Here is a 21643-nt window from a genome sequence, read left to right on the forward strand (position 1 = left end):
TTGTACATCTATATAATTAATAATCTGGTGCATCTCCTAATAAGTGCCAACCTCAAGTCCAGAACTACGCTGAACATGACATTATTTTGACTACAATAACGCTTGTGAATTTTCGAAAAATTTCTGTTGAAAATATTAAATTTCAAGACATTGTCTTTAGAGTAAAGCCTAGGTAAAACCCTCTTCTAAACATCCTTTGCTACATGAAAACGGAACTCATAGATAATTTTCAAACCTAAAATTCGTCAGGAACAACACTACTTTCTATTTTTTAGATATTCTACATGACCGCAACTTTTCTTCAATTAACTTCAAAACGTATTTTCTTTGAAAAATTGATTAAAACAAAGCGAACTTTTTATAATCTTCTAAGGTTTATGTTTGATTGACAGATAAATCAAGGACCCAAATTTAACATACAATTTCCACTGTTTAACACACATAAACAGTGGAATTCCTGCCACTCTTTTAAGGCAGAAGTTCACTTTTCATTGAAACAGAATACCTAAATAGGCAATTCAAAAACGAAAGCATTAAAATATATTCGTGTTTAGCCAGCCAGCTTTAATATCTCACCAATTCTGATACACCAACATCTTATTGGTCAAAACTACTACTTTTCTTATAATTGAGTTGACTGCTACGAATAAAGTAATACTTGTCTGGATACCTGGTCATGAGGAATTTGCCAGTAATGAAACAGCTAACAAGCTGAATTGAATAAATATATATAGAAACACAGAATATAAATTAATCAAGAAAACCTGCGCCGACTCTAAATGCCTAGTCAAAATATCTCATTGCGTTCAAAAACAAAAACCACGTGTTTCTTTATCTAATTATGAACTTATTTAAATTACAGATTTCCTAACTAAACCTTATCATTCTAACTACTAAAATAGACTAAAGAACAAAGACACCTACTAGTGATGCTTTCGCCTATTCGCCCATTGTTTGCCAGAAAACGGGTTCAGTTTCTTCAATCGATATTCATTGAATTGCGTAAGGTGTGAAATATGAAACTGTGACACATTTCTGGTTTCGCCAATAGACTAAATTTATCCCAGTTAAATTAAGAGTATCTGCAATGCACATTCATTGAATTGAATAAAATCTGTGATATAAAATCGTGAGACTTTATACTACAAAGATTATTATTGGCATCATTTATTTTGCCAACAGCCTTAATTCATCCTAGTTAACTTATGAGACACATTCCAATCATAGTGCAATAGATCTTGCAGCTCACAATAGTTTTTCTAATAATAATAGAAATAATAATAGTTACATATAGCAAAGCCTCAAATACTACCATAAAGCAATTACAGATAGCACAAAACCTGGCTTTAAGAAGACTGTTTAAGATTCCATGGTATATAAGATCAACAGATATACATAGAGATCTTAGGATTGACTCAGTGAAAAAATATATCAGAGACAGAGCTCTAAAATTATTCATTAAAGTTGATACGCTACTTAACCTCGCCCTAACAATCCTCAAGTCCACTTCTAGACTCTCAGGAGGATATGCTGACTTAAGGTCAGTCATCAACTAAAAGACAAATAAATGATATGATTTCTTAGCTTAGTTAAAGCCTGATGTGGAGTAGAGATAAGCCCCCCAACCATTATAGAGTAAAAGTGCGTAATAGCACTAACTCAAGAAGAAGAATCAAGAAGAATAATTCATGATATTGATAATATGAACATTAATTGTCATATATGAGCAAAGATCTAAAGAAAATTTATCTCTTGACAATTTCAGTATTAGTTCCATAATTGTAAAATGGCTTTCATACTTTCAGCGTGACACAGAAACATAGATAGGATGAGCGACCTTGGGAGCACAAGTTTTGTCGATCGAAAAAGGGAGAGAGAGTTCTGACAACTATGAGTATAAACTAGAAACTTGAGATAAGATATCTATAAGATTTAAAATTTATATAAATGTATATACAAATGCATTATATTGATTTGTTACGGTTTTACCTACACATGTATATTTTCAAAACTATAGAAGTGCACCGGATATTGTTTTCAATATACATTTAAGTACCAAAAACTTAAAAGTGAAATATACATATATCAAAAAATTTAGAGTTTAACAATGCATTTAAATGCTCACATAAATATGTATAAGCTTGTGCTTGTATCTCCTTTAAATATTATGTATATAATTGTTTATTAAAAGCAGACGTTGCATTTCGCTTCCACATTTTGTTGAGTTCATATAAATTTCACTGCGTGCCAAAATATTTTTTTTTATTTTTCACATAAATTTGCTGCTACTGTGAAGTTGCAACTTTTTGAAGTAACACGAACGTGAGCTAACATTTTTTTTAGTTTTTTTTTTTTGGACGATATTTCAGATACACATACGCTACAGCAGATACATATGACATATACGAGAGTATGTTAGAAAAAATGCTTTGTATGGCTCAACAAAAACAAAAAATAAATAAATCAAAACAAACAAAAATGATGTACTTAGAAAACCGCTACGTTTTTAAATTTTTTGTTTATTTTGAAACTCAGCACATCTTTTGTAATGGTAATTAGATTTCTCAAAAAAAAAAATGCAAAATTTATTTAGGTATCTGCAATATTTATGAAACCTACACAAAAGCAACCACACCGCAGAAGATGCCAAGTTAAGTTGCCTGAAAAAGACATCTTAATTATGCAAATTTTAATGTAACATTCTGGTATGATTTGCATTTTTGGAGGGCTCAGTCCTCAAATGCAAAATAAGACAAGTTGCACTTTTTGGCTTTACACCACGCAAAATTAAAACATATTTTTTGTTGGTGCAACGCTAAGACTGCTGCTTTGCTCTCCTTTGCCTTGCTTACACAGATACAAATAGTTAAGTGTGTTAGTAATGTAAACAAAGTGTGCTAGCTTCCTATCTTAAAACGCAGTCTGCAGAAAGAAATTAAATAGAGAAAATAATTTAAACCCGTTAATAAGAAAGCAAATTGTTTAATTTGGCCCAAAGCAAAACTTTGAGGTTATTTAAGTGTTAAGAATATAATTGTATTTAACAGGAAATTTTAATATTTGAAAACTTAAATAAAAGCAATTTTAAAAAACATTTAATTTATTTGGTTCTTAAAGAAATTTGAAAAGAAAAGCAAATATTTCTCAAAATAAATTTACTTAATTGCGCTCACTTTAACAATGGCACTTGAAACGACCCCATTTGCATTTATTGTCATTTTGATTGATATGTGTTCACACTATGAACACTGACATTTCGTTTGACGTTTGTTGGAATTTCGATTTAAATCAGTTATTATTTATTGCAAACAAAACTATTATGGAAAAAATTGTCGTGAAATTTGATGGTTAACCATACCATACCATACTAAATATATTTAGTACTTAATACATGTATTATACTAATTACTAATTCTAATGTTGTTATCAGTAGACCTTTACTTTAGTAAGCATATCACAAAAGAGCAACCGTTTATTTTAAAAACAACATATAAAACAACAACACTGCTGGCTTATTTAGCCCAACTTTTTTAAAACCGCTTAAATAATAAGCGGCTCAAATCGTATGGCTGCCAAGACTAAAAATTCGTCTATTGCGAACGATTTTGGAAGTACGTACAAAATTTTCAGTTAACTATCTAACAAATATTTGATAAATATTCAATTGTTTTTAATTTACTAAAATTAAAAAATTACACTCAAATCTCGAAAAAGTCTGAAAATACAAATTTTATTCACAATAATGTAAAAAATAAAATACTCTTACCAATAATTGCAAAAAATTGTTATTCATTTTCGAAACTTTAACTTTACATTTGCATATATAAACCTAACAATATTTCCGATTCTTACAGAGTTGCCATCAAAAGTAGTGCTTATTTTATGTTGTTCTTTTGCGACATGCTTACAAAAGAAAAGCCCAAATATTAAAAATATGATTTTAATTTAAAAATTTAAATTTTATTAAATAATTTTAAACATAAGCTACTTTCTATACACGAATTCTTTTTTTTAGTAGATACGCGCTAGGTGTATTGAGTGCAGTAGACAAGCTAGCCAGAAAGGGTTCTTCAGAACCATACTCGGAACAACTAAACAATTTGGACATATCGTTAACATCATGTAAATTGTTGCTGAGTTCTTTCTGTACTGAAATTTTCAACAAAAGATAGGAACACCCAACGATGTGCAGGCATCTGTATGTAATCCGGCCACTTTCCTATAAAGAAAACCAAAAATTCTCATTGAGATGGCCCGTAGAGACATCGGTCATTTGATAAGTCTACTTACAGGTCACTGTAAATTAGGGAACCATGCTAGAAGATGGGGTCTCCCTTTCAATTGAATATGTCACAGTTGTAGAGAAGACGATGAGGATGCCTCTCATTTACTATATTTTTGCCCACCTCATGCACGGCGGTGACTTTAGCAGGCCCCTTTCTTGAGAACCTGGACCAGTTACAGGACCTGACATTAAATAGCATCTTATGCTTCGCTAAAAGTTCTGGGTGGTTTTAAACCCTGAGTTTTTCCGACATATACGGTAATACAGTGGATTCACTAGGGATTGCGGGTAATACCTAACCTAAGCTAAAAACATGTTATTGAGCATTTTATTAATTATTTCAGCAATTGAAATGTTTTTAATTAAACTACTAATATTCACTGTAAAGTGAAACTATACACTGATTTTTACATAAACCACACATTTTTTTTAATATTGTTTATTTATTTGCGCCTAGTTATATATAAAAACTAATTAGCAATATTTTTATGTCGGGGTCTTAAAATAGTCGATATTACTCCTTAACTAGGTATAAGATTATAGTATAATGATTAACATGTGATTTAATTAGTTAAATCAGATGGTTTGGTTTTCTTAAGAAGTCGTACGGGACCTTCTGTTTAAATGAGTGATGAAGCTTCTGTGTAGCAGTGAACTTCAAGTCTTTTTTATGTGCTTCAGCCTAAAGCGTGATTATTTCAGCAACTGTCGAAACATGCAAGTCACGATGAAGGTTGCTGTTACGGACATACCATGTAGCATTGGTAATTGTTCTTAGGATGTTGTTTTGATATCGTTGGATTATCTGCCTATTTGATTCAGATGTGTAACTCCAGAGTTGAGATCCGTTGACTCAAATTGAACCACCTGAGTTGTTATATTATATGATATTTGTGCTGAAGAAAGTTTTGAAAAATATAGCACTTACATATTTATTTAATATTACTTATTGGAATTTATCATTTAATTCTAAAAAAAATGGTAATTTTTATCTATATCTTTTTCAATGATTTTTTAAAATTTTTTTAAAAATCATTAAAAATCAAAGTGTTTAGAATGGAATTATTTTTAGAAGTATTTTTAATAATTTATTTAATTTTTTAAAACAGCTAGATCAACCCTTTGCGTACAATATTTCCGTTAAAGAAATTTCGAAAAATATTCTACACAAATATTTATTTTTGATTTGATTTCTGATTTGAATTTATCATCGAATATTGTTTAAAAATTAAAATTTTCAGAATGATGTTATTTTATATTATATATTTAATATTTAATGAAATATATATTAAATTTATAAAAACAGCTAAAATGAAACGCATGCGTACAATTTTGACGTTAAATTATATTTCGAAAAGTATACCACAAAAAAAAAATTATTTTTTCTTTCTCTGCATTCTTTTGATCTTTTTGATAGTTTCAATACGAAAATATTAGTACCGGTACTCATCATTTTACGGGCGCAATAAATTTTAGATTGTGACACATTGCTATGAACGAAATAATTTTTGGGTGTAGTATTACTATATGATACACTTAATAGTTGGCTTCTCTACCACAAACTCTCTTATAAGCAAGTAAACTCTCATTCATAACATATATGCAGTAATTAACCTTAGAAATTGCTCAACAGTATAAAACGCTTGACACAAATAATTATCACTATACAGAAACAACAACAGCACAACAATTATCTGATATATAACCAATTTATGTTCTGAACAGTCAAATGAAAAATTGTATACGTTTTTATATCTAATGAAACCTTATAAGCAATTGCTATTTTATACTGTGTGACATTATTCACAAAATGTAAGCGCAATCATGTTGCACGTACTGCACATGCGTATATTACATTGAAGTAGAGAACTTATTAAGGAATATCGTATATCTCTGTTTACTTGTGGACTAAAGCAACATTATCCTTGGTAGTTATTGCAACTAGTTAGCTGCGTGTAACTTAAAGTAACATGAGCAATGTAACGCATGTTTCAAGTAACACACTCTCATGTTAATGATGTACATATCATAATTGACCTCATATTTCTATGCGGCAATAAATTCTTGACAACAATTGTGCTACATGGTACACAGCATCGCTACTACAGCATGCAGTGATACGGGTGGCACTCATATTATAAAACCAACTTATGTATGCAGAAAGAGCTTTAATGTTGCCGCAGCGTACTCATAACTTGATGCCACGCGTAGCAACGACAACAATATAAATAATATTGCAACAGCAGTTGTTGATAGTAAAGTTGTAAAGAGAAAAAAAAATAAATGCAGATTTAGATTTTACAAAGTACAAATAACAAAGGCAACAATGCAAAGCGACAGTGGCGCTGTGATAAAAAAAAACACACAGAAGAAGCAGCAAATGACACTTCAACAGCGAATCCAACGACTCCAACAATTCAACTTCGAGTCAATTTATTATGATTGCATTGACACCAGTGCGCGCGTAATTTGATCCTCATTTAACTCGTGTGCATCTGCTACCTTACAACGCAAATTTTTTTTATCCCACTCTTATTTCCAAACGCCACACCACGCCACGCCACTTCATCATTGCCAGCTTTTGTTGCCATTTCTCGTTTGGTTCGGTTGTGCCGTTGACAATTGTATGGTTAATAATGTGATTTTTTCCATGTTGCCTGGAACTCGCTTTCGTTTGCGCCGGAAAGTGTACATGACTGCACTTCCGCTGTTTTGGGTGTGTTTGTCATCCTCCGCTTGGGTCTTGTTGACTATTGCACACCAATGTTGTATTTCAATTTCTGCACTATTTTACCAGCGACACTTTCACACGACACGACGCCCTTAATTTGTCACCTAATTGTAGTTGATATGCTTTCGTGTAATGATTTTCCGCTAACAAATTAAAAATAGCAAGGAAGGAAACTCTTACAGACGAAAAAAATTATTTTTATGAAATGATAGAAAAGTACATGAAAGATTTGAAGCTGACATAATATTACATAGTATATATGTTAAATAATTTTGAAAATAGTAACTCAAATGTGCTTGCATTATGGAAAGCATCTTAAAATTTTATGTAGTAAGAGAAAATTTAATAATATTAAATTATTTAAACGATTTGATATAAGCAAAAAGCAAAATAAAAATATTATTGTAAAAATTAATAGTTTTTTATGAAAACAAGCAGGCTTACCAACACCGCGTTATCGAATCTCAGAATGGTAACGGGCTCCTCGGGGAGGTATGCTGATCGGGGTCAATTAATGCTTACTCTGATGAAGTCATAAAAAATAATCCAGTCAAGAGTGGGGTTGTGACAAACCTTGCATTTAATAAAGAGTAAAAGAATAAAAGTGCACTAATTCAACTAGCGTCAACATAATCAAGAATATAGTATATATTGACGTGTACAAACAGCATTATATGAATATTACAATCTGAATCTGATATTATTCCAAATTTAAAAAATAGCGTATATAGAAAAAATAACTGTGTTTTCCGAAGAAAGTGTTGCTCATAGCTATTTTATGCGCCATAAGATCTATACGTTAATTAACCTAACAGTTGCCTTGTAGACGGTATTTATATACTGTTTAATTTGAATGAACTATGCAAGTGAATTATTTAGGCTATTGATTTATTGTATTTTCTTGATTACTGAAATTTAATAGGAGTTACTAAAGTTCCGATCCACAGGTCTTCATAGACATATGACTCATTTTCTTTATAATTCATTGGTATTTTTAATGATTACAAATTTCACACTGCGGCCACTAATATCATTACTACAATAATAATCTCTCTCAGTTAATACTAATAATAATATCATTTACTGTAGATTCTATAAAACAAAAATGTTAACATACTTAAAATGCTAGGTATATTACAACATGCCATCAAAAACAAATTGAGAGTTTATATTGGAATTAAAATGACAAACGATATAGCTATATAAAATTAAGTATATAGAAACCTAAAGACTACCCAATTAATAAAAACGTTATTTTACTTTCGAAAATTGTTTTGTTTTTTGTGTTTCGTAGTTAAAAATAAATATATTTTCACTTTTATAGAAGAAAATTTCTAGTTTTTAAAGAAAAAATCTATGAAATATAATTTTTAAAAATATAAGCACAAGATCTGCTTTATTATTATATCTGGTATAATGAAATATTTTGTAGTTAAGCATACATATACATGCAGTACTTTATTGACGTATCCATTACAATGATATATATGCAATATCACCAGAGAATTTCTGTCCCCAGAGCAGATTAAGAACTCTTCTCTAGATTTAGTTCTAGACTTTATTCACAAAGCCCCTTAAAGGCTTTGTTTAATCAATAGTGAAACTGGTACAATAGGACTCTTCTGGCCGCAGTACCGACTGTTGGGCAATTTTCACGTCTACTCTTTATTATTATTATTATTATATGCAATATCATTATTTTATCAGTATATATATATTATCTAATACATGTTATCTACACACTCTTTTATCATTTCTATTACAAATATGTATATATACATGTGTCTGATTGAATTTTATTAACTAATAATAATAATATTAAATATAATAAATTATGTTAATAATTAATATGTTAATTATTATGTTAATAATTAATAAAATACTATGTTATTTCAAATTATGTCTGCTCTATGCTTAATAAATTTTAATTTCCGTTTCTTATGATTTTAATTAATAATTTATTTTTAGCCTAATTCTTATAAGTAAAGCTGAAGCTTTACCAACTCAAATTTAAGTAATTTATAATACAGCCAAAATAATTTTGGGTATATTTAAATACGAGTATCCATCCATTTTTTTTATATAGAAGAATGAAAATCCATTGTATTCTAAAACTTGTTATATGTTTACGTTTACAGTAAAATAATGAAATTCATACAATAATGGTCGATGATATTGCTGCCTTAAACATTGAGTAATAGTCAGGCCCCATTAAAAAGGGAAACTTGTGGTGTCATTGTCAACAATCTGTTAGCATAATCTATCGTAAAGTTCTCAAAGTCATTAAAAAGATTTATGCCATTTACTTCGGTATTCATTTTTATAAGCTTTCACTTTTTGGCTTTTCTTTATTTTTGTTTTTTTTTTTGTCTTACTCTACTTTAACCTTTTCACTTATAGGCTCTACTGGACGATTATTAAAGTTGCCATTTTTACACAAATATTTCTTTTTGTGTATATTTTATTTTTTGTTGTTTGCCGCCTTATGGTATTATTCCTGTTTACCTCCTCTGATTCAACATACACGCAGTAACGCATTTCTTTCACTTTGTGCCCTGAACCGGTGTCGATTGCAAGCCCATTCAAAGTGATAAACGGTCGCATTGACAACCACACACATTGTCAACAAATTAATCAATGTTTATTTGCTAAGTATGTTTGCCTTTAGGATATCGAGTATATCATCTGCTCCATAGGTTTGTGTGCTCCACTATACTCAATACCAGTGTAAGCGTATATTTATGTAACAAATCGCGTTAATAGAGTGGATGATATGCCTCAGGTGGTTTTGGATTGCATACCAGCACTTAAGGGGTTCTTTACGTGAATGACGTTTTTGTTTAAGAAAAATAAACCAAAAATAAATTCAACCATTGTGCAAAATGTTAGTAATAATTTTTACGAATATGTTTTACTTTAGCTTTTATAATAAAACAAATATATACTTATAGTTTATACATACATAAAATATACTTTACTCTAATACTTATAATAAAAAGGTAAACTTAATATGAACTCATATATTAGGCAACAACTTATTTTATTAAAAACTAGTAACTTTTACTAGTAAATGATGAGATAATACACATTTTATGTATAATAGTACAATAATTCCTGTTTGCGATAAGTCTTAATCTAGTAGGAAATGTTCAGCCCCTTCTATAATTTCAACATCAGATCTCATTTGTTGCTAAAACCAGTTCTATTTGGTTTCAACTTAAAATCCAAACAATTGCAATTTTATTCGTTTAAATATTAAATCTTAAAATATGTGTTAGTCTTTTCTATTGCCATCGTCGTTACATCCAAACAATACTTTTGCATATTTAGTATATAGTATATAAACTATACTTAATAACTAACAAATTAAGAAGAATATAGTAACTAACATTAGGAACTGCTCTACTAAATTGAAACTTAAAAGCAAAATAAAACTCAAAATAAAATATCTACTAAATATATTGTATATATATGATATTATTGAGATTCATTTGAACCTTTTCTTGTATAATTTAATAATCGACACAAATCATTTGACAAGAATGCAGAGTTCTTGCTTCGTTGAAAGGTTCTATCACTGATATTTATTTCTTATTGAATCCACAGTTGCTTGATAAGTAAGTATTAATAATGAAATGTATATTTAACTATTGAAGTAAAGAGGTTTTCGAACAGAAGTGAAACAACAACAAAAATTTATTTTTTAAATTATTTTTAATTAATTGAATTTTTGGCTGAGCATACAGCTGTTTTGAGTATTGCCAAATATTCATCATCAGTGGTCTTGGAAATAATTCTTGTATTTCATTATTCGTAAATAATTATTTTTGAGACCGCAAGTACCAGGAATCGAACTCGGGTCCTGCCAAATGTGATGCTCAGAATCAGCGCACCTTAACCAACTGATCCAAAGCCGTACTTGACTTTTTATGTTCGCATATTTTTGCTATGAAAGGTTTTATTAGCAATTTTACTTGCTGTATTTATATATTAGAACGAAATCATAAACAAGCTGTAGAATAATTGAATTAATTAATTAATTATATTTTATTTTTAATTGTTAAATTTCAAAACTATTCTATTCGTAGAGGCATTATTATTGAAGTAATCAATAATAAGTAATTATGTATACCTTAAGAAACAAAACCAATAACCTTTTCTAGTGATAGAAACATTTTAACATTTTTGGCAGGAAGTTAACTAAGAGAAATAAAAGGTTTTGATAACTCTATCATTTCCGGATTATTGCGTTGTATCTATGTTTTATCTATAGTTAAAAATTGAGACAGAAATATTTTTAAATTAAACTGATGTATATAGTATTAAAATAGTAACTATGCGTATTCGTTTTTAACAAAATGTATGTAAGCATGGTATACATCTCAGTAATACTGAAATAATCTTACAAAAGGTTAGGAAAGCATTTATTTGAGATTTTTACTATATTAGCAACCTCACGCCCCTTTCGATGACTGAGATCATCCATAACTATATCATTGACTTTAGTATTCCTTATACCTTATACCTATTCCGAACAGAATTTCTAGTGCTTATGCAACTCTACTAAAACTCAGTAAATTAATTAGATAACATCTTATATAGTAGAGCAGAGTCTTCTTAATAGCAAAGAAATAATCTAGAATACAACTTCAAACCATGACTGATTTTTAAAAAAGAATAACGCAATTATTTGTAGTAGGTAGTTTTGTTATTACCAACCTTTCATATAATAGTTATATTTCCTTAACAATTTTGAAATATTTTTTGAACTACCTTCTCCTCAAAAAGTATCCGCATTTTGTTGTTTGTTAACTACTCTTTAAGTAATAGACCTTTTTCGTAATGTTGGAACATCCCTTCTTGGCATATGGTACAAATTTGAGCGCCATCTGTCAATTAGTTTGTTTACGGTAGCTGTTAATGTGAGATTACCTCAAGTGCATTTAGCGATTTTTACTATGGAAAATTTTTGTTGTACGCGATTTTTTGACCAAACATGGCACCACTGTCATCGCTCAGGCACCATATTCGCCAGATCTGGTGCTTTGCGACTTTTTCCTGTTCCCGAAACTCAAATTGCCCCTTCGCCGAAGGAACTAAAAGCCATACCTGCACGAGCCTACGAAAAGTGTGTGGAAGATTGGGTTAAGCGTTGGCATATGTGTATCGCTTCAGAAGGAATATATTTTGAAGGAGATAAAATAAATTTTGAATAAAATTTAAATCTGTGTCTGTTATTTACAATACTTTTTGATACTTTTTGAGCTGGAGGTATCTTAGTTCCTTAGACAGATACTTGTGTTGAAGTACATGTATACATACTTAGTATCATATAAAGTATTAGTGGTTCGAATTAAATGCCTAATATTCATTTAAGAAAATATTGCGGCTACCACTGCATGGACAAACAAATATTAACTTATAGTACGTTAATTAAATAGTATTTATTTACTATTTTCCTTAAAAATGTAAATTGAACCTACCATGTAAAACTTCATGAACAATTTCGATATCAATTACTAGTTATCAATCGATTATAGTATTATATGGCGAATACTGTTCTTCTTTTTATAATTATTTATAATATATTAATATAATATAATACAATTATAATTCTTATGATTTTAATTAATAATGCTCAATAGGAATTAATTTAATTGACTAATCATTTGCATTGGGTATAATAGAGTATTTAATAGAATCAATAATGTTGAAATTGGATACAAGCAGAAGTGATTATTTTGAGTAAAGAAAATTTATTGATGTTGTTAAAGGATTTATTTACCAAAGGGGTAAAAACGCAATTTCTAATTAAGTTGTTATAAAACGGATTTAGTTAATTTACAGACAAATTTAGTAAATCCATTTACTAAATAGAATGCTTTGATTTCAAGGAATATACACAAGAGAGTTGATAGAGTATATACTTGTAAAAAAAGATTTCGTTTTACAACAAAGAAATATGTTAATGACTAGAATATCAGATATCAAAATGAATTTATAGTTTTAGTTTGTTTCTTTATATATTAAAAAATGTTAATTAACACTTTCTTCATTAGTATTAAAATATTGTATTATCATTCAAAGAACATAAGCAGTACAAACAAGTAAAATATATTAGGTATTACTTAAGTTTCCATTGCAATAAAATTTTGATCAAGTAGCATTGATTTTCTAATGTTACTTTGAATTTTTGAATGTCACAATAATCAATTAATTAATTTGTATTCAAAATAAAAATTACTTTTTGTTTTTTAACACGTCAGCAAAACTTAGCTTTCGAAAAATATTTTTTTTAAATTCATCGAATAATCAAGCCCTTCAGAACTATTGTTATTCGTAGCCCGTTACACGATCCCCTAAGTCTTGCCAGTACTCTACGTTATGAATACCCGACAGCAAGCTAAGAGAACCCAGAGTAAGTTGTGTATATAAATATACCATATTTATATGAAACATGTACCACTTATATCATTTAACTACCAAACATCCAATAGAATAATGAATCTATATTAGGGGTTCATACAGCCCGATTAGTCTTGCGTTTAAGCAATTCTAATACACTCAAATTCAAACATTTTGATCAAACACTTTAAATGTTCGTAGATGTTCGATTTGATCGATGAGTTCACAACCAATACACACATGCTCGAAGCTTCGGATAGCTGAAAATAAATTTATAGCTTTAACCTATACGAATTAGTGACCATATATCAGGATATTTCAGATAAAAACAAATTTAGATATTTATATTTAGTTATAGTTTGTCTATCTATGCAACTTGCTGATTAACCATACGACTGTCTAAATGTTTTATATTAAATCAGTTTCTTTTTCTTTACAAGTTTTCGAAAAATAATTTTTTTAAATTCATCAAATAATCAACCTCGTCAGTACTATAACTATTCGAAGCCCTTTACACGAATATCTAAGTCTTTCCAGTACTTAGTGCCTACTTTTATCATTAACGTCATGTTTTCATCTTTTAAATATGGTCGTATATGTATCTTCTTTCTCGTTAAATTGGTACTAAAAATTTTACTTTGTGATATATCATCCTGCATAATATGCATAATATGTTCAGCTACATTCAAACTACGTGATTTATAGAATTTAGTAACAGTTTTTTGATTTAATTTCTTGTACTTCATATTACCGGTAAGTTTCTGGTAGTATCTTACCCGACATACTTCAAGCAATTTTTTTCTTTTCTTTTAATACAGTTTTGTTCTTATAGGTTTTCATAAACTAAAATAATAATTATATTCCGTTTATATTCTATAACCTAATGGAACTTTAGATCTCATAAAACAGCACACCCAAAGTTGAACTATCCGAAATTTCAAAGTTGAACTGTCAAATTGAAATGTGTTAAATGTGATTTCTTGTTTTACTTTGAGAAATGTACTTTGATGCTTCAGTAATCTATTTGATTCTTATTTTCATCAACAATTTTGGGAAATGTTATAACATATAGTTTTATTGGTTGTTATTAACGTAAAGTCATTTCAATATTTATATCCGATAACTATCATATCGTACAAACCAAGGAATGAAACAAGATTCGTCCTCATTAACAATGTAGGACAAAGAGGACGATCAATATAGGACGTTCAAATTTCGACACTATTTCCAATACGTATTTTAATAAAAAATACCTTTATTTGTTATTTTATTTCCACTAACTTTGAAAACTAAGTTTCATTACTTCGGTTATAATGTCATCAATATAATCTAGAACAATTCCTGTTCATGTATAAGAAATGTACGGACTCCTAGTAAGATATTAAAATATCTATTATTAACACTTTATTATTATATATTTGAAGAATAACTATTAAAAATTTCGTTCTTATTTTAGCACATTACGAGCATGAGAGCGATGAGGTAATTTATGTAAAAACATATAAATTAGATCAAAATGATAAGCGCAATTGGCCGCAATGCAAAATATGTTATGAGGAACTAAAAAACCAACCCACTGCAACACCTTGTGGACACGTTTTCTGTAAGAGTTGTATTAAGAGATCCATGTTGTATTCTAAAGTGTGTCCCTTATGTAGGGCTAGTGTAACCAATGAATCATTGCTTGAAATTTATTTATAAATTTTTTGTTCTCTTTTTCTGTATTTTATTATTTTGTTTCTGATTTATATATTTTTATACAAAAAGATTAAAAAAAAAATATTTAAAAATTCTTTACATTAATTTATTTACTGATTACTATTTATTAATAGTTAATAAAGTTTTATTTCTATGACTCCGGATATATATATATGTTGTTTTTAAAAAAGTTGGCTACATGTTTTTCGTAGCAAAAAGTTTCTATAACGTTTCTTATAACACTATGCCTAAGCTAATAATAACTAAACGATACTCATACAGCTATAATGCAAGAGATCGTTGATATTCCAACAAGTACTGATTATTTCATATCAACCATTTGATTTAAACTTTGTACTATTGAAATAAGGTTAAATGAGAAGTGATGTACCTCTACACGAATTGTTTAAAACATGAAAGTATAGCCATGTCTGTCACGGATTGCTTTTCACGGATCGTTTAGCTACCATCATATCAATTACAAGTGAAGATACGAAACCTTCATATCTCTCATAAGCTTCATGATTATTCAGTAATTGATCTAAGATCTGCGTACCTCCCCGTGCGGACACTGATTACTCTAAGATTAGATAGTGGTAAGTAGGATAGGATGTCAATTTTCGCATATAACTTCAGGGCTCTGTCCCTTATTTATTTTTTGATCGGGTCTACTCTAAGGTCTCTTAGCATGTCGTTTGTGTGGATGTACCAAGGCACTTTGAAGAGTCTTCGGAGAGCCTGACTTTGAGCGACTTGTAGCTTTTGTATAGTAGAGTCGGCAGCTTTGCTATACGCGACGCACCCATAAAGTAATGCTGATCTAATTATCTGGCTATAGATCAGTTTTCTGTTCTTTACGCTAAGGTTGTTGTATTTGAAAAGTGGTTGTAAGCATTGCAGTAGTTTAGCTCAACTGCTTCTTTTGACTAGTATATGCTTATGCCAAGTGAATCGCTTATCAAACGTTATACCTAAATATTTAATGCTATACTTCTCTTAGAACCGTCAGAATGAACGAATGGATAAAAATAGTGAACATATAACGTAACCTCTCTGGCAAAATCAACAAAGGTTCACACAATTGATTAGTATAATCTCTAACTTTTGCTATTAAAATCAAATGGTTGAGAAAGGGTATGAAACCATCATAACACCCTGAACTACATCAATCCAAATTCCTGATCATTTCACTGAAAAATACAAAGTGTAAACAAGTAAATGCAAACTACGCAAATGATGTTAGCAGAGACTCTAAGATATATAATATAGTACATCACAGTTGTACTCAAAAATTTACGATATTGTATATGGATTGTATGAACATATATACATAAAAAGTAAAGAAAAGTATTAAAAATCATAGACACTAGCTTCACAATAGCATTATAGGTTTTTAGGAATTTCTAAATTTTTGTTTTAATGAAGAGCAATAAAAATCTTCCTTGATTTATATTTCAGGAAATATATTTGAAATCAAAAGAATTAACAATTTAAAGTAAAAAAAAATGAATTTATATTTTATATTTTTTTTTCAGTTACAATTATTTTGTTTTCAATTTATTTTTCTTTTTTTTAGAACCTTTTTAATATATTTTTATTTAATTTTGTGAAGCATTTTTTATTTAATGTTACTATTTACCAAACAACAAGTCAACTCCTTATAATTTAGCAAAATTAATGGATATGATAATATTTTTAAAGGTTTCAGTACACAAAAACTGAAAGGTTTTTAAGACAATCCAACTACTAAACACTTCACCCAACAAACAAATAAATTAGTGATTCCAGATTGCAATAAAATGGAACCTGAGAGTAAGAGTGAAAATTTTGTCTTTCAACCTGTATTGAGTTTTGAAAAAACTGTATATTTATATATACAATTACAAGCTATTGAAAATTTTCCAGATGTGGAAGGCAGAGTTTTTATACGCCTTACACATCCCACATGTAATATTGAGAGACATCTTGATATAGGTGAAACTGATATAGATCTCCGAACAGATATTAACGGTGTACTGAAACCATCCTTCAGCATAAATATTGAAAGTGATGATATTGATGAACTTAACAATATTAGTGATAATCCACTAAGTATAACTCTTTATCATACAATAACTAAACATCAAAACAGTGTAAACAACATGGATAATGAAGAATCAGATGAAAATGTTGAAGACATGTCATCAGAAAAAGAAGAGACCATAGCTGTTGCATTAGGATATATCGATTTGTTAAAATTTTATCAAAGAAGTCGTCCACAAGCTAACGTCGTCACATATCTGTATCCAGTGAGGAAGGATTTTGCTCCAGCAGAAAATGTCATTTGCAAGACCACATGGTACATAAGCGCATTAATGCCATTATTGCAATTTGCAAATATTTCTAATATTGCGTTCATATGTTTAGAGTCAATTTATAATCCGCCATCGGATATAATGGATATGTATGAAAATTTGGAAATGGCTTTAATCGTAACGTCTACAAATGAAAACGAGACGATAAGACAAATACTCTGCACATTTAAATTATTTAAAAAACAAATAATAGCTCAACAATGTGTACATCAAAAATGGGAAAATATGAAAAATCCGCTTTTGAATAATACTGAGAGCTTATGTACATATATAGGATCCAAAATAATTATAAGTACTATTTTTCAAAATTTGATATGGGAAGAAAATACTATTTATAACCCAGCAGATATAAATATTGAAGAAGATTACGCTTTGATTTGCAATTCAGTACATCGCTTTGCTTTAACAACGGAAATTCACAGAACTGTAGAAAATCTAATTGGAAGTGATAAGCACACACTATTGGTTGAATTATACAAAAGTGAAGAACCAGAAACTGTCTTCATGCAGGGAGTACTGGATTTATCTATATTACTTTATCCAAATGTAAATGTTGGCAGATTCTCTATGAAACTTAACCGAGTACAGATGGTACGAAGATCTAAAAGAAGAGGCACACAGTCAATAAACAAAACATTTTCTAAAAAAACAGTGGAAGATGTTAACAAACTCACATTTGCAATCATAGCAGTTTCATTTCTGACACCCATTACGGAATTATCCGATGAAATTGTAGAATATACCGAATCTGAAATCTCAAAATTAAATCTAACACCTAACAGTATCATTGATTACGATGTTGTACCACCACCGACACCACCAGATATTTCGCCAAATGTACTTTACAGGACTTTAGATGGCTTTATTAGCTCCTTTACCGAATGTGTTGTTAGGAAAAAAAAACCCGACTGTGGCTTTGTCGTAGAAACCTTAAATGATATTATTACAGCAATAGTTTATGCTCATTCAAAACGTAACGTACCGGAAGATTATATTGAACTTAATGAGCTCTTAGCTGTCACTTATAACGATTTGGAATTTCGAATCAATGAAAGAGTAAAAAATTTCTTAGAAACAGATTTGTTAAGCAAACTTTCCTATAAAAGCAATGAAACAATGGTCTTTGAGCTAATGAGTTGTATGAAGTACATGTATGAAGCTGGTAATGAGCAATTTGGTAATCAATTGTATAATAAACTTCAAAATGAGCAAAGTAATAATTTATATTATCAATTTTTCATGTTTTTGTACAACTTAGAAAAAAGGAAATATTTAGAAGTTCAAACATATTTGTCTAAACCACAAGAACAGCGACTTTTTGGTACCGAGTACTTCGAAGATTTAATACAAATTTATATAAATTATATTGAGTCTCTACAAAAAACTAAAATTAATCAAGCAATTGGAGAACTTATTAAAGAACTAAGAAATTTTGCAAATAAAAATTACAAAGATATTACTGTGTGGATACTTTTGTATTGTTTATATTATAAATCGTATTATAAACCTGGAATCTCGTATGCCAGGTGGAAATTTATGTGTCTTTATGACACAATATGTACGGAGTTACCTGAAATACCTATAAGTCTTTGGCAAATATATAACAATCATGAATTAACTTTTAAAAGTAAAAGATGCAAAAATTTTTACAGAACAATGAAATTTCTTTTGCAATTAGGGCTATACAAATTCGGGGAGTTAATATTTTTGCATTTGACTGACCAATTGCCAGCTATTGAAGATTATATTACGATGATTACATTTACTTTAATTTCTGGAGAAAGTAACTCAAAATTTAAAATAAGAAATTTTGATGGATATCGAAGTAATACTCCTAGACTAGCACTTATATTGGAACAACTAAATGGCTGTTTGGAAGATTGTCGAGGTGATTCAGAAGCAGCACAAAATTATTATCAACTTATACTCAGGAATGAAGATAAATCTCTGAGCTATGAAGATGTCCAATTGAGTTTACTACGTTATGCATTCGCTGCTTACGCCAAAGCCTCATTTGAAAGTGCAATTGAATCTTTAAAACTATTTATTATAACAGACAAAGATAATGTAATTATAAACTTGTTCATAGGGAAGGCATTTTATAAAATGAAACAATTTGAAGAAGCATTTGAATATCTTAAAAAAAGTACATTTCAAGGCATACATATGCCGGAGATTTGGGTACTTTTAGCATTAGTTAGTTTGCAATTGGGGAATAACTACAGTGCACTTGAATGCTGGAAATATGCAAATATTAAACCTGATACTCAATTTAGTGAAGAAATTTATGAAGAATTGAAAAATATTGATGTCAGGAAAGTAAGTTTACAAGTAAAACGACCAAATTCACATATTCCATGTGTTAAAACAAAATTTAAAAAGCTCAAACGAAATAAAGACTTCTAATATTTCTAGACAATCAAAAAAAATATTGTTGTTTGAATTCAAAATAATTTAAGTCAAAAAAAAAAAAATTATGTTATAAATCGAGGTGCATAAAATTTGAGCACAAACCAGTTAAGATATGTACCTATTTAAATATTTCTCTCAAATTTCGTTGCTAATTACCAACACCACTGATTTCAATACTAATTAAGCAAAACAATCTAATGTGACGGTTCTAGTGGTGTCATTTTTAATCTCATAAACTTATATAAAAGTTATTTTTACTTTGGGTTTTACAAAACTTCTCTAAACGAATCCCATTTAAATTGGATTCCATGTAAAAATGTATTTTTACAAATTTCTATACTATAATCTTTAATATCAACAAAAAAACATTCGTAACGTAAGAAATAATAAAATGATAAATAATTATAAAAAGTGCAGAGGTTAATAATAGAACATATTTAATTATTATAAAAAAAGTTACGGTTATTGAAAGCATGGTATCATCCTATTATCATATTATTTTCTATAATATCTTTTCTTATACATAGCAAACACTTAACATTTACTAACTTGCAGTAGTGATATCGTAAAAAACAACTTATTAAACCCAAAATACTTTATAGCTATATTCTTATACCAATGCTGCTCCACCCTCCTTTTAAAAACTTCGTATCTATCTGTTTTTGTCATGGGGAGCGTAATACTCAATGAACGTTTAGTAAGAGTATTTATGCTGGCACCATTGAATAATTACCCCGTGCAATGCAATCCTTCTTATTTATCAGAATATTGCACTGAAACATATGCATATACATCAGAAATGAAGATATACACAGTCTAGAGAATCCAGAGTGTGCAAAAGTATCTAGAACTTCATACACTTTATTGGTATTTGATAAAATTATAAAATGATAAACATTTCAACTTTTTTACTGCCTTTTTTTTTGTTTATATTGAATAACTGAGTTCCTAGTTCAACACTCGAATATTATATTAATGCATAGAGTCCAGAGTTTTTTTAGCGTTATTATCTGCCGTTAAGGCTTAATAATACCACGGTGATTTTGGAATTTCAGAAAACTACGCCGGTACCAATTGATATAGTTTGGATATAGTTTTCCCATTGAGAGGAAGCCAGGTTTATTTAGCACCTCTGCTGTTCTTTGACGCGCACCACTAGGTTGCAAGAATGCGCCTCTACATCGTATGAAAACAATGAATACAGCTATTCTACCCACTTTTTGGTTTTAACCACAGCCTTTCATAGGGGCCAACCTCAATTGGTCAGCATAGTCGCAGCTATGAACCCTGATCCTCGTGATGCCAAACTTACACCTTCAGTCGATCGGGTGCCACAACTAAAAGTCACTACCATTTGTGCTCTAGTATCGGGTACTTGGTACAGCATCGGGTGGAATCTTAGTCGCTTCTACGACAGACATTTCTTACCGATCGGTGGGATCTTTTTAAATAACAACAAGAAAATTTCAAAAACAGCATCGCCTAAAATGTTTGTTGTAATATTTTTTATTTTAATAATTCTTTTCGCGCAGATGTCTCAAATTTTTAATGTTGTGACGAGTTAAGTATGTCAGTAAGAAAAAATTGTGAGTAATTTGAAATAATATATATATTAATTTATCAAACAAGAAATACTTTCAAATACATAAAATTTTAAATGCAGTTTAGTAAGTAAAACAGAATTTTTCATCAAATATCAACAAAACTATTAGAATTGATGTCGCTAACGTGATAATTTCGTAAAAATATGTGAACATA

At 29.5% G+C, this 21643-nt stretch overlaps 2 protein-coding genes and 1 non-coding gene across 3 annotated transcripts; all 3 read left to right on the plus strand.

Moving 5' to 3' along the window:
* Positions 1-13269: 13269 nt before the first annotated feature.
* On the plus strand, positions 13270-15122 carry LOC119680283 (RING finger protein 151-like). The gene is made up of 2 exons (XM_038093033.1): positions 13270-13434; positions 14878-15122. The coding sequence occupies exons 1-2, from the start codon at positions 13401-13403 to the stop codon at positions 15120-15122; spliced, it is 279 nt and encodes a 92-aa protein (XP_037948961.1). The 5' UTR covers positions 13270-13400.
* A 2227-nt stretch (positions 15123-17349) lies between these two features.
* Positions 17350-19891, plus strand: LOC119672193. Its single transcript, XM_038083186.1, has 2 exons — positions 17350-17457; positions 17526-19891. Exons 1-2 carry the CDS (start codon positions 17436-17438, stop codon positions 19877-19879), a joined length of 2376 nt encoding a protein of 791 aa, XP_037939114.1. The 5' UTR covers positions 17350-17435; the 3' UTR covers positions 19880-19891.
* Positions 19892-20540: 649 nt separating this feature from the next.
* LOC119673604 lies at positions 20541-20666 on the plus strand. The gene has a single exon (XR_005252121.1). It is a non-coding gene; the product is annotated as a U4atac minor spliceosomal RNA (small nuclear RNA).
* Positions 20667-21643: the final 977 nt, after the last annotated feature.

The sequence above is a fragment of the Teleopsis dalmanni genome, chromosome 1, assembly GCF_002237135.1.
Source record: "Teleopsis dalmanni isolate 2A chromosome 1, ASM223713v2, whole genome shotgun sequence".
Lineage (NCBI taxonomy): Eukaryota > Metazoa > Arthropoda > Insecta > Diptera > Diopsidae > Teleopsis > Teleopsis dalmanni.